The 14306-nt window shown below is 37.1% G+C and overlaps 1 protein-coding gene and 1 long non-coding RNA gene across 2 annotated transcripts; one reads left to right on the top strand and one right to left on the bottom strand.

The window, feature by feature from the left end:
- Nucleotides 1-7993: 7993 nt before the first annotated feature.
- On the bottom strand, nt 7994-13400 carry LOC144039576 (uncharacterized). The gene is made up of 4 exons (XR_013289487.1): nt 13157-13400; nt 12890-13012; nt 10925-10987; nt 7994-8202 (listed from the first exon to the last, which is right to left on the bottom strand). It is a non-coding gene; the product is annotated as an uncharacterized LOC144039576 (long non-coding RNA).
- On the top strand, nt 8374-10437 carry LOC144039574 (thyroxine 5-deiodinase-like). The gene has a single exon (XM_077553071.1). It carries the CDS (start codon nt 8452-8454, stop codon nt 9250-9252), a length of 801 nt encoding a protein of 266 aa, XP_077409197.1. The 5' UTR covers nt 8374-8451; the 3' UTR covers nt 9253-10437.
- Nucleotides 13401-14306: the final 906 nt, after the last annotated feature.

The following is a 14306-nucleotide window of genomic DNA, read 5'->3' as shown; positions in this document are numbered from 1 at the left end:
GTTGACAAAATACATCATTCAACAATGGTAATGTAATTTAATGCTGCATTCAAGAAAACTGGGAAATTTCCCATGCTGTATTTATGATGGGAATTTTCCAAACTCTCTCTCGGAAAAGTGATATAGCCAAGTTGACAAAATACATCACATAACAATGGCAATGTAATTTATGCTGCATTCAAGAAAACTGGGAAATTTCCCATGCTGCAAATATGATGGGAATTTTCCAAACTCCCTCTCGGAAAAGTGATGTAGCCAAGTTGACAAAATATATCATACAACAATGGTAATGTAATTGATGCTGCATTCAAGAAAACCAGGAAACTTCCTATGTTGCATTCAATAAAGTTGGGAAATTTTCGATCTCCCACTCAGAAAAATATGTAACCAAGTTGACAAAATACATCACACAACAATGTAATGTAATTGATGCTGCATTCAAGAAAACCAGGAAACGTCCTATGTTGCATTCAATAAAGTTGGGAAATTTTCAATCTCCCACTCAGAAAAATATGTAACCAAGTTGACAAAATACATCACATAACAATGGTAATGTAATTGATGCTGCGTTCAAGAAAACCAGGAAACGGCCAATGTTGCATTTAAGAAAGTTGGGAAATTTGCAATCTCCCGTCGGAGAAGTGATGGAGCCGAGTTGACAAATTCCGACATCACACAGCAATGTCATTTATGCTGCATTCAAGAAAAATGGGAAACTTCCTATGTTGTGTCTGAGAAAGTTGGGAATTTCCTAATCTGCCACAAGAAAAAGTGCAACTGAATGCCACTCGAGATTGAAATTTGCAACCCAAGACCGGAGATGTCGCAACAATGGCGGCTTGACTGTCAATTACGATGCGTCGATGAAACTGGGAGATTTCCAAACTCACAACAACAGTGCATTTTATTGCCATTTATCCAAAATCTTGTGTTCCATCGACGCATCGAGAATCCTTCCAAGGTCAGCGTGCCGGTCTCGACTTTGAACGCATCGCCAGGGTAGGCCGCGTGGTTTCCTTTGAACTAATGATTGACTTTTAAGAAGTTTATCAACTTTAATTGCGTTGAAAAATGTTGCTTTGGGCGCACTTTGTCCAGTTTTTATTGTTCCACGAAAGTGTGTTATTGGGACATTTAAGTGTCGTTCACAAACACAGTAAAAAGGCTTCTCAGCAGCAACTTGAAGGTTAAACTTATGATATACTGCACAGACACGCCCACTGGCCAATTTATTAGGTACACCCGTGTTGTCTTATGAGATCCAATATAAAAATCATGGTAATGAATAGGAATGATGATTTTCTGATTGACACAAATATGCATAAAACAAAATATATTACAAACTAAAATAATAGAAAACATAAAGTTAAACATTACATAAAATCATTAAAACGAATGTTAATTATATAGAAAAATAGGAATATAAATACGTTTTTAAAAAATAATAATAATAATAATTAAACGAGTACAAGTATTTAAAAAAACATGCACAAAAAATATGGATACAATTAACATTAATAAATGAAATACAAAAGGTTTAACAAACTGTATTAAAACAATCAATACAAATAAAAGACAAATATTAAAAATGTATAATATAGAATTTTTTTAATTGACTCTCATTGGCTCTCAGTGGGTGTACCTAATGTTATGTCCAATGAGTTGACAGTAAAAATGCCCATCGTTGTATAACTCGAAAATGTCATCGGTCAGAGTGTGCGTCATTGCAAATCGAGGCTGGAACTTTCCCTGTGATAACATCTCGGATTGCGCACGTCTCTTCCCTCGCTTCCACTCACCGTCTCTATCTCAAATATGCCATCTTGACATCACTTAATAATGGCACCACCTATTGTTATGCCGCGTTCAATAAAACTGGGAAAATTCTCATGCTGTATTCAAGAAAGCTGGGCAATTTTCATTCTCCACAAGGAAAAGTGCACGAGGTCGGAGTTTGAAATGGATGTTCCCTGACATCCCAAAATATTATTTGCAATACAGTGAGCACTTATATGATAAAAATTTAAAATAAATAATAAATAAACTACTAATATATCTAATAACTACTAATATTATAAAAAAATATATATATGGTAAAAATAAAAATTAAACTATTATTATATACTTATTATTATTATTACATAAAATATAACATGATTGCAAGTCGCCTATCAATGCATTTACTGCCACCTACAGGACTGGAGTGGAACTGCATTGTGAATGAGTGCGTTTGTGTGTGAATTCCTGGCGACGGCAGCTCAGGAGAGAACAAAGAAGACGAGGCGAAAAAAAGTGAAATAATGCAAAACATTTCTCAGCTGTCAAAAAAATAATTTTTTTTTAAGTTTCCAAATCTTCTTCTCCTTAAAATTATTGTTTAGTGTAAATTAAGAATGTTGAAAACAACACCGTAAATATATATTTTTATTTATTTGCTTGATTAAATATTTGACTTGAAATAAGACAAAATGAGTGTCTTTTTTTTTTTTAATTAACTCATTCACTGCCATTGACGGCTTTAGACGTCAACAATTCTTACCTATTTCTATTAGTTTAACATTTTTTCCACTTTTGTTACCAAGAGTATGAAAACCTAGAAAAAAGTTTTTATTGTACATTTAGACCAGATATAAAATTTGTGATAAATTATGAGTTAACTATTGAAGTCATGTGATTAATTACAATTCAAAAATGTAATCACCTGATGACCTAATTTTTAATAATCTTTCTTTTCTTTCTTTAAATTTTTTTTTCAAAAAAGAAAAGATTAGTAAAAAAAAAATTATTGTAATTAATCGCATGACTTCAATAGTTAACTCATGATTAATCACAAATTTTATATCTGGTTTTATATATTTTTTTCCCCTAGGTTTTCATACTCTTGTGAACAAAACTGGGAAGAAATGTTAAACTAATAGAAATTGCTCAAATGAATTTTTGACGTCTATAGCCGTCAATGGCAGTAAATGAGTTAAAAACTATTATACATACTTTATCTACTTTTGGTTTGCCTTGAGCCATGACTTTTGTCACCAAATATGGTTCAATTGGCGATGCATACCCAGCGTCCGCGGCGGTCCAGACGGATTAGGCCGAGAGGGAGTAGGTGACGGTTGCCTAGCAACTACAAACCCACTCAAACTCCGCCTGGCGAGCAGACGGCCCATGAATAGGCACAAGTTGCAGTCTCGACTCACCCGGTATCGTCGCACTGGATGACACACTGAACACACGCGCACTTTAAGTGCGTTTATGTGTGTGTGTGTGTGTGTGTGTGTGTGTGTGTGTGTGTGGGTGTGAGCGTGGGTGTGCACGCGCCACCTTCAACACATGTAGTAGTTCATGACAAACCAGTCATTCTACGAAAAGGTTTCAACTGGATCCCAGCCATACTTTGTGCTTTGCTGCAGGCTCTTTCCAGCCTGCTTTTCCTATTCTGGGATGTCCTCGCATGAACCGGGGTCGCTTGCCAGCATCTAATGAAAGAAGGCCTCCGACAGTTGATTTGGAAAAAAAAGAAATGAAAGAAATACTAAGACGACTGTTTGTTCACAAAACGGTGGGAACGCGGCAGCAAATTGGAGGTTTATGGATTACTATGAGCTTTTTTTTTTTATCTTGGTTTCAATTTTACAAGCATTATAAAATGTTTGACTACGCAGGGAGATAATATGTCACACTGCCTGAGGCATATTAATTAATGTATTGTGTCATGTTTATTGTTGAACTTGGAGTTTGCGGTGATAATGAGCGGCAAAATGTGAGCTGTTCCAAATGAAAATACATTACAAACATTTCAAAACATTAATTGCGCATATATATATATAAGGTTGGCAGGATTCTGACTTTATTATCAGCATTTTGACTTTAAAGTCAAAATTCTGACTTTCTGACTTCCCCCGCGATTCATAGCTTTGCGTCACAAAGTCAGAATTCTCCCTTTAAAGTCAGAAATCTGAGATTAAAGAATTCTCACTTTAAAGTCAGAATTCTGAGATTAAAGTCAGAATTCTCCCTCTAAAATCAGGAATCTGAGATTAAAGTCAGAATTCTGAGATTAAAGTGAGAATTCTCCCTTTAAAGTCAGATTTCTCCCTTTAAAGTCAGATTTCTGAGATTAAAGAATTCTCACTTTAAAGTCAGAATTCTGACATTAAAGTCAGAATTCTCCCTCTAAAATCAGAATTCTGAGATTAAAGTGAGAATTCTGACATTATTCTCAGAGTTATGACTTTCTGACTTCCCCCGTGATTCATAGCTTTGCGTCACAAAGTCAGAATTCTCCCTTTAAAGTCAGAAATCTGAGATTAAAGTAAGAATTCTTACTTTAAAGTCAGAATTCTGAGATTAAAGTCAGAATTCTCCCTCTAAAATCAGAAATCTGAGATTAAAGTAAGAATTCTCACTTTAAAGTCAGAATTCTCCCTTTAAAGTCAGATTTCTGAGATTAAAGTAAGAATTCTCACTTTAAAGTCAGAATTCTCCCTCTAAAATCAGAAATCTGAGATTAAAGTCAGAATTCTCACTTTAAAGTCAGAATTCTGAGATTAAAGTGAGAATTCTCCCTTTAAAGTCAGATTTCTGAGATTAAAGTAAGAATTCTCACTTTAAAGTCAGAATTCTGAGATTAAAGTGAGAATTCTCCCTCTAAAGTCAGAATTCTGAGATTAAAGTGAGAATTCTGACATTATTCTCAGAATTATGACTTTCTGACTTCCCCCGCGATTCATAGCTTTGCGTCACAAAATCAGAATTCTCTCTTTAAAGTCAGAAATCTGAGATTAAAGTAAGAATTCTCACTTTAAAGTCAGAATTCTCCCTTTAAAGTCAGATTTCTGAGATTAAAGTAAGAATTCTCACTTTAAAGTCAGAATTCTGAGATTAAAGTCAGAATTCTCCCTCTAAAATCAGAAATCTGAGATTAAAGTCAGAATTCTCACTTTAAAGTCAGAATTCTGAGATTAAAGTGAGAATTCTCCCTTTAAAGTCAGATTTCTGAGATTAAAGTAAGAATTCTCCCTCTAAAGTCAGAATTCTGAGATTAAAGTCAGAATTCTCCCTCTAAAATCAGAATTCTGAGATTAAAGTGAGAATTCTGACATTATTCTCAGAATTATGAGTTTCTGACTTCCCCCGTGATTCATAGCTTTGCGCCACAAAGGCAGAATTCTGAGATTAAAGTCAGAATTCTCCCTCTAAAATCAGAAATCTGAGATTAAAGTAAGAATTCCCAATTTAAAGTCAGAATTCTGAGATTAAAGTCAGAATTCTCCCTCTAAAATCAAAAATCTGAGATTAAAGTAAGAATTCTCACTTTAAAGTCAGAATTCTGAGATTAAAGTGAGAATTCTCCCTTTAAAGTCAGAATTCTGAGATTAAAGTCAGAATTCTGATATTAAAGTCAGAATTCTCACTTCAAAGTCAGAATGCTCAGAATAAAGTCAGAATCTTGCCAACCTTTTTTTTCTCTTCACTGGCCCTAATCCTCTTCCATAATGTTAAAATTGATTTAGAATCCGTATAAATTATTATTTTAGAAATTATTTTTGGAATAAATGAAACCTTTAAACAAATGTTTGTTGGGTTTGTTAGATTAAAATCATAATCATCCTGAAAGACTGCGTGAAAAAAAACGAGATTTAATTTTTTGGCCATATTGCCCTCTCGGGTCGAACGTGCCTGATTGTTCTTGAAGAAAAAAAATTCTCAACCGCCAAGAAAGAAAGTAGTACAAGCATCCTGCAGGAGGCGCTTTTTGCAAGTGCCTCCATTCCAACTGAAAGAGCTCATTGGCTGCAAATCCTGTTCACTTGTTTTGTCTCCGTCTTTAACAAAGTGAGCATTTTTGATGTTTTTCTTTTTCATCTGTGTTTGTGTTTGCTGCTGATTGCATTAGGCCTTGGCGGAGGTCTTGCACGCCACCGGGTGCCATTCTAGGTCAACATCAGGAAACTGCTATCATTCAGCAATGAAAAACAACTGACAAGAAGAAAATAACATGAGACAAAGACATTGATCCAGTACGTCGAGCTCAAAGGTTCTGTCGTTTTCTATGCGGCGCTCGAGCAACTGCCGTTTTCAACAGATCCTCTTCGATATTCAAAGCGAACCTCTTCAATCAATCAAGGATCTATACTGGATACTAAAACAAGCAGCCTCTTGAGCTCGGGTTCAAATCAACAGAGCTCAAAGGTTTTGTCATTTTCTATTCGACACTCATCCAACTGAACCGCTTCAATTTCAAGCAATCTTCTTCTGCCGATCAATCAATCAATTGTACGTTGTCAGGAGAAGCTTCTCGACTTTGAGCTCAAATCAATAAGGGTCAACGGTTTTGTCGTTTTTCTATTCGGCGCTCGGGCAGTCGTGATTTTCAACCGATCCTCTTTAAGTTATGAAGGATTGACGCGGTAGATTGATGTGAACCACATCGTTATTTTTGCTTCAGATCAATAAGGGCTTAAAGGGGTTATTCTCTATTCGGCGCTCGGGAACTTGCATTTCCTTCACCGCTCTTTCGTGACGTCAATCTTCCACCAGTGTTTTCTCATTACGGTACACTGTGTACCAAATACATATCAATTAAATCCCTTGTGGTTTTGAGCCGACTATACCTCCCGTTTTCCCCCCCAACTTCACACATATAATATATATATATATATATATATATATATGATACACAGCCAAAACATGAGTGGCTGTATCCCACATTGACAATTTTTTCATTTTTGTGCTCGAGCGGCATTCCTCGACAAGCCTTTTTATCCCGCCTTAACGGAAACATACTCTGCTTCCATCTGCTTAACCGAGGAGGCGGACGATGACGCATGCACCTCTCAAGTGGCGAGAGAGAGAGAGAGAGAGAGAGAGAGAGCAAGCAAGGAGGGCATGATGATGATCACATGATGTCACAAAGAAAGAGGGGAGGGCCGGGGTGAGCGGGTTTTTAGGGGGTCTGGCCAGGCAACGGTAGGAATGGCAAGTGCTATCGATGCATCAGAACTGTAATTATGTTACATTGTACGCAGAAAAAAAAAAAGTTGGTAGAGAACAGTCGGTGCAACTAAAGGTTAAATAATAATAATAATAAATAATAATATTTATTTTCAATTAAAGGTTAAATAATATTATTTTAAATAAGAATAAATGCTCATAAAATCTTTTTTTTTTTTAAATGGTGTGGATAATTTTAATAAATAAATTATTAAAAAATGTAGCTCAATAAACCACAAATGCCAGCAAGCATTAGTGTAAATTAGGCCAAATACTAAATTCAATTAAATATATATATATATATTTTTTTTATTATTATTATTAACAAACAACTGAATTGAATATCCTGGTAAACCAATGGAAAAGCATAGCTCCACATTGTGATCGTAAGTAAATGTTAATCTAATGAAACTAATAACGAGAACAAATCTAACCTAATATAGTCAGACACAAGTGCATTTAAATTTTTACTCTTTTTTTTTTGTCTAAAAACTTATTTTAAAGGATACATTCTGATAATTACTTGACTATTAAAACAAATTCATTCAAATAAAATTAACCACTGCTAGCCATCATCAAGTCATAGCGCCAATAAGGGCAATTACAAAATAGATTAAAAAATAATGACACTGAACATTGTAATTGTGCAAAAAAAAATTTTTTTTTGTTTGTTTGTTTAATCAAATCATTTGAATTACATACAGCTAATACATTTATCTATGCAAGTAAATTATTACTGTTGCGTTTATTTAAAAAAATTAAATTTAAAATATTCCAGCAAGTATTAATCTATTTAATAAATTGCAAAACAATTATATATATTTTTTTGTTGAAATAATTGTACAGTAAAAATGTCGAATGTTGTGATTTTTGTCTTTATTTTATTGGAAGCAATTAAATAAATACAGGTAATATAAATAAATAAATCCAGTAGGATTCATTTATTGATTTGATTTTCATTTAAAGTCTCAAAAATTACAATATTTCAGGGCACACGCGCTGTTTCTTAATGATAGGTCCAACCAAACCATGAATGAGTCACCCCGGCAATCGCATCCCGTTTGCTTGCACTAACGCTACTCACCTTCACTCCCTCGGTGTGTGTGTGCGTGTGTCCAGCGCCGTCTAGCGTTCAGAAGCGTCCCTACACTTCACGAGCTCCCAGCTGATGTTGACGTCAAACTTTTTTCCTTCCTCCCATACCATCCACTGGAGAAAGAGAGCAGAATGTAATGAATATGTAACGGAACGGGTGTGTTTTGAAAGTGAATATAACATAATGTACGAGTGTAGTGCGAGGAGGTGAGAGGAGGTAATCCCCCACCATGTGAGTGGGCGGAGATGACTCAAACGGTGCCGGCCCTATAAAAGGAGCGAGCGCGCACGGCGGTTGAGTTCCGTAGCAAATGTTTGGAGGCGACTGACAGCCGGCTTGTATCTCTCGAGTCTCGCCGAACGATGCACGACTCCGGCGGGGTGCAGCTGGCCCGGGCTCTGAAGCTCGCCGCCCTCTTCCTGCTGCTGGTGCCTCGCTTCCTGGCGGCGGCGGTGACGCTGTGGCTCCTGGACTTCCTGTGCATCCGCCGCAAGGTGCTCCTCCAGATGGGCGCGCGGCCGCGCAGCGCCGACGACGACCCGCCACTGTGCGTGTCCGACTCCAACCGCATGTTCACCTTGGAGTCGCTGCGGGCCGTGTGGTACGGCCAGAAGCTGGACCTGCTCAAGTCCGCGCGGCTGGGACGCGCGGCGCCCAACACGGAGGTGGTGCTGGTGCCCGAGCGGCGCCCGGTGCGCATCCTGGACTGCATGCGCGGCGCGCGGCCGCTGGTGCTCAACTTCGGCAGCTGCTCCTGACCGCCCTTCATGACGCGCCTGGCCGCCTTCCAGCGCGTCGTCAGCCAGTACGCGGACATCGCCGACTTCGTGGTGGTCTACATCGAGGAGGCGCACCCGGCCGACGGCTGGGTGAGCTCGGACGCCCCCTACCAGATCCTCAAGCACCGCTGCCTGGAGGACCGGCTGAGCGCCGCGCGCCTGATGCTGGCGCGGGTGCCCGGAAGCAGCGTGGTGGTGGACAACATGGACAACTCGTCCAACGCCGCCTACGGAGCCTACTTCGAGAGACTCTACATCGTGCGCGACCAGAGGGTGGTCTACCAGGGGGGCCGGGGGCCGGAGGGCTACCGGATCTCGGAGCTCAGGAAGTGGCTGGAACAGTACCGGAGGGACATGAGCGGGTGTCCGGTGCTGCAAGCCTAACCCCCCTCCCCCTTATATATATTTTTTAAACTTTCTTTTTACCTGAACACACACAGAATGTTTTCCATGCGTTACAAGTGTGACGATTCCTCGAAATCAGGGGTCCTCAAACTTTCTGGGTCCAGGGACCCCCCAAAAATCAACTACCATAAGTATACGTAAAGGGATGAAAACGTTGCCTATTTTGGGAATATCAAAATCACAAGTTCACTTTTTCCCAAGATGTGATCATGTTAAAGTTTAACATGTAAATCCTGCAGCACCTCTATCCAGCATTTTTTCCATGTTTCCCTCCTCCAACACACCTGAATCAAAAAAATCGGAATCGTTATTGCAGAACTTGCCGATGAGCTAATCATTTGCTTCAGATCTGTTGGAGGAGGGAGAAATCTAAAACAGGCTGGATAGGGGCTTTAGAGGTCCAGACTTGGGCCCCCCGGATCTAAATGATGAAAAATACAAATACTGTACCGGGGTAACAAATTTTAATCTTAGAAGAATAACATTTTCTTTTTCCACATATACAAATCAAAGTTGAACAAGTGATAAAAGTCACATTTTAACATTTCTAAACACCGTACAACCTTACTCTGGCAATAGTGCGCCTTTTATTCAGGAAAAGAAGACTCAAATAAAACTATTATTATTTTTGTTCAAGAAAAATATTTCTGTAAAAATACACGTACACAAAAAAAACACCCCGACCATTTCCATGCCGGGAAGTCAGTTTTAAAGTGTTTATTTAACTTTCAAAGCAGACCGAGTGAGCTTTTTTATTATTATTATTATTATTATTATTATTATGATGCAACAATTGACTGCAAATGATTCTGCAGCCCCTTAAAGCTACATCTCACACACCAACCGGGGGTCCGGGGACCACAGTTTGAGAACCACTGCTCTAAATGACTATTATTGACTTGATGTTGGGTTCCAGGTGGCACCCTGGGGTGTCTGCGTGAAGTTCAGTTCTCCAACGGCCCAGCCACAGAACCGACACTGATGTTTGTGACACCCCAGCGGGCTTGCGGGTGGGTGGACTGCCCCCCCCCCCCACCCCCCGTGGGCGCCGGGACGACAGAAGGCTACATTATGACGTGACGTCGCGCTGTGTGATTGAACAAGCAATTTTTTTTTTTTTTGTATAAAATAAATGAGGGACACTCTGTTGGAGTGATGACATCATGATGCAGTTTTTCCTGTTTCTATTGTCGGTGTGTCAAAATGAGGTTAGGTAAGAGGGGTGTGTGTGTGTTATTTAACATATAAACACATATGCAAATATACACACACATTCATGCAAATGTGCATTTATATAAACATAACACCCGTGCACCTATATACGGATGAATATAGAGTACATATAGTTGATGCGTGTTTAAGTCCTGCCAGCTCAAGGGTAAACTCCATATGGAATTCATTCCAAATTGATAGCTCATTGAAAGTGAAACAGCACGCATTAAAGCGTGATAATCCCTTAATGGCGGATTGTGTAACATTTGTTGAGCGCTGTTCATTAACGTTTTGAAGACGCCAACAAAATCCAATGCAAAATCCTTACAGTATACACCGACTGTACATTATATGACACACGCACGCACAGAGGATTAGGGATTACCGGGGGCTATGATGCACACGGGTCCCAAGTGGGTTGGTTTTCAAACGCCCTCACCTCCATATTGGATATTTCTCGGCTCCCTTTGCTGTTGCGACTTTTGACCTGTCACGTCTGGGCCTGGGCAAGGGGGTGGGGGTGGGGGAGGGGGGGTGAGCACACAAACGAACAATAATAATAGAGAAGACAAACATTCACACATACATGCAATTCATCCTAACACCTGCAGATACAAAAATCAATGATAAAAAAATGATCTGGGTAACTTAAGAGCGGACAGACTGATAAGCAATTGTTAATGTTGCTTTTGTTTACTGTTGCATTTAAAGCACCACTAAGGGCTCCAAATAAAGTTGTCGCGTGACATTTACAGTCGTGGTAAAGCAAGTATTTGTTGTGAGTCAATAAAATTGTTATATATATATATATATATATATATATTTTTTTATTTTTATTCAATTTTATAAATTCTTATGAAATTACTGTATCAATGACTAAAAAAAAATGCAGCCATATTTCTATTAGTTTCATATTTTTTCCACTTTTATGTTAACAAGAGTATGAAACTTCGAAAAAAAAAATATTTTTATTTTTATTTTATTATTATTATATTATTATTATTATTATTATTTTTATTTTATTTTTTATTTTATTTTTTATTGTACATTTAGGACAGATGTAAAATTTGCGGTTAATCGTGAGTTAAATCATGCGATTAATTAGGATTAAAAAATGTAATGGCCTGACGCCTGATTTAACTTTCATTACTAATCATTTTATGACATTAGAGTTACGCGAGAACAGTTTGACGAATTTATGCCATTTCAATTTGAAAAATATTGTTTTAGACATGAGTCAACTTATGTGTCGATGTTTCATTCCCAAATAAAATGACGAGAATTATCATTATCACAATGGACACAAAAAAAAAAAAATCACACATTTTAGAATTAATAAAGAAAAAGGTTTTTATGATGGATTGGTTCAAATCTGTTTAGCTACAATACCAGAAGCTCAATTCCTAGTCTACTTGCACCCTTTTAAACAACACCATTTGGAGTTGACCTTTGACATATTGTCTGTACCCTGCAGAAAGTTCACCAGAGTTTGGAAATATAGTTCCATAAATCCATAAACACAGGTGAAAATTAACAAAATGCTTGCGAAAGAGCAAACAAAAGACTGAAGTTTGCTGTCTTATTAGTTTTCAGGTCACTTGGCTGAAGACTGCACCGATGAAAGGTGTTGAAATTGAAGAGTGACATTGTGATTTCCCAGGAAGAGTTGAAGTGATCATTTGGAAATGTAAACACTTGCAGAGAGATCAAAATAGTGTCGCATATTGATTAAAAAAAAAAATCTTTTTGTACCTTGTGAGAAATCATTAACATTTAACAATAACATATGATGGAAGTCTGACTTTTATATAGAATTATAATTTATTTCTGTATTTAAAAAAAAATAGATCAAATTTTGTGATTATATAATGGATTAAACTGGCTAATTTGAAACTCTAGAAAATAAATGCTGTGTGTTTAAATTTTTTTTTTTTAAAAAGCATGCGATTCTTGTCAGCAGATTTTTCAAAATTAATTTTAATTGAATTTGTATGTATGTAAGGCAGTTACACAAAAGGGGGGCATTTTTTTCCCAAGTATCAGACAACTCAATGATTTTATTTCGGAGTAAAAAAATAAAATAAAAATTATTCTTATGATTATTTTCTGGTGTAGTTAAACAAACTGCTCCTGATGTATGAAAGAAATGTAATGAAGCGGTTAATTAATAATAGATGTGAAAGAGCAATAAGCACATAAGGCATGCAATAATAATGTGATGCATAAAGCGAAAAGACATTATTTATATAGTGTAGAAACATTGCACGACACCTGAATATAAGTTTGAAAACATAGCACGACAATTCTGCATTATGACCCGTGACTCCAAACTTCCAACATGGTTGGATAGAAACGGGATGATTTTTTTTTTTTTTTGTGTGCGTGAGAAAAGGAGGCGGATCACCTCGGCATGGCATCTGTGTCCCGGTTGCCGTGGCGACCCGGTTGCCATGAGATCCATTTTATCTGGAGAGTTCTGTCTGCTGGTGCAGATGTCACCGGGCACCGCTCTCAATAACAAGACCGCCTGTCATAAGCAAACAGCGGACGCATTAGGGGGAGACATTAAAAAAAAAAAAAAAAAAAAAAAAGAGGGAGCAACAACTGTGTAGTCAGGTGACTTTGTGGACTTTTTGTTTAAAAGCAAAAAAATAAATTGAGCTCAACGCACTGTGTGGCACTCATGAATGGAAGCAGATGATTCAGGTTGGCTGTATCCTCCTCCTCCTCCTCCTCCTCCTCCTCCACATGACGCAAGTCTGAGCGCGTCTGACGCGTGGCTCTGCCCTGCATCCGCTCATTTTTCCAGTTGTTAATAAGCTGTGCGTGAGATATGGAAATGTGTTTACTGGCTTCTCACCTGCGGCCTCCGTGCTCCCACCTGTGTTGCGCTCGCTTCCAGTCAACACCACGACGCTAAAAGACACACGGTAGCACATACGGCAGCGTCTATTTGAAGGAGGCATTTATAGTTTGTGTAAAAGAGCAGTTGAATGAATTGCTTTTTTTTTTTTTTTTTTTTACTTTTATGTTTCTTTTTTTCTTTTTATCAATTTTTTTTTTCCGGAGAGCTCAGTATTGTTCATTCGGTAATTTTACCGATTTGACATGTCATCATCATTGCTCTCTCTTTTATTACAATTTTTTTTTTGTAAAAAAAAAAAATGTATCGACAGTATACTGAATATAGTTTATATAATTAACTCATTCACTGCCATTGATGGCTATAGACGTAATTTTTTTTAAACTATTTCTATTAGTTTTTTTCCCCACTTTTGTTAACAAGAGTATGAAAGCCTAGAATTTTTTTTACTGTACATTTAGAACAGATATAAAATTTGCGAGATTAATCGTGAGTTAACTAGTGAAGTCATGCAATTAATTACGAAAAATTTAAAACATTGACATTATTATTATAGGTTACATTTTTTTTTATTGTAATTAATTGCATGACTTCAATAGTTAACGATTAATCACAAATTTTGTACAAATGTACAATTTTTTTCCTATGTTTTCATACTCTTGTTAACAAAAGTGAAAAAAATAAAATTATATTAATAAAATTAAAAATTAATAAAATAAAATTACTAGAAATAGTTTAAATGAATTTTTGACGTCTATAGCCGTCAATGGCAGTGAATGAGTTAAATTGCATTTAATTCATTTACTTTTTAAAAATTCAATAAAAGGTTAGGGCTATTGGACTTTTTGGTGATATTTCAGGATGAACATAAAAAAATGGTCTACAACCTTTATAGGTGAACTTCAATTGACCTTTAAACTTTTAAATGCACTTCGAAATGTTCAGTGTTTCAATCAGA

Source organism: Vanacampus margaritifer, chromosome 19 (genome assembly GCF_051991255.1).
Source record: "Vanacampus margaritifer isolate UIUO_Vmar chromosome 19, RoL_Vmar_1.0, whole genome shotgun sequence".
Lineage (NCBI taxonomy): Eukaryota > Metazoa > Chordata > Actinopteri > Syngnathiformes > Syngnathidae > Vanacampus > Vanacampus margaritifer.
The sequence above is the reverse complement of the archived record's forward strand: the minus strand, read 5'-3'. Positions and strand labels throughout refer to the sequence as shown.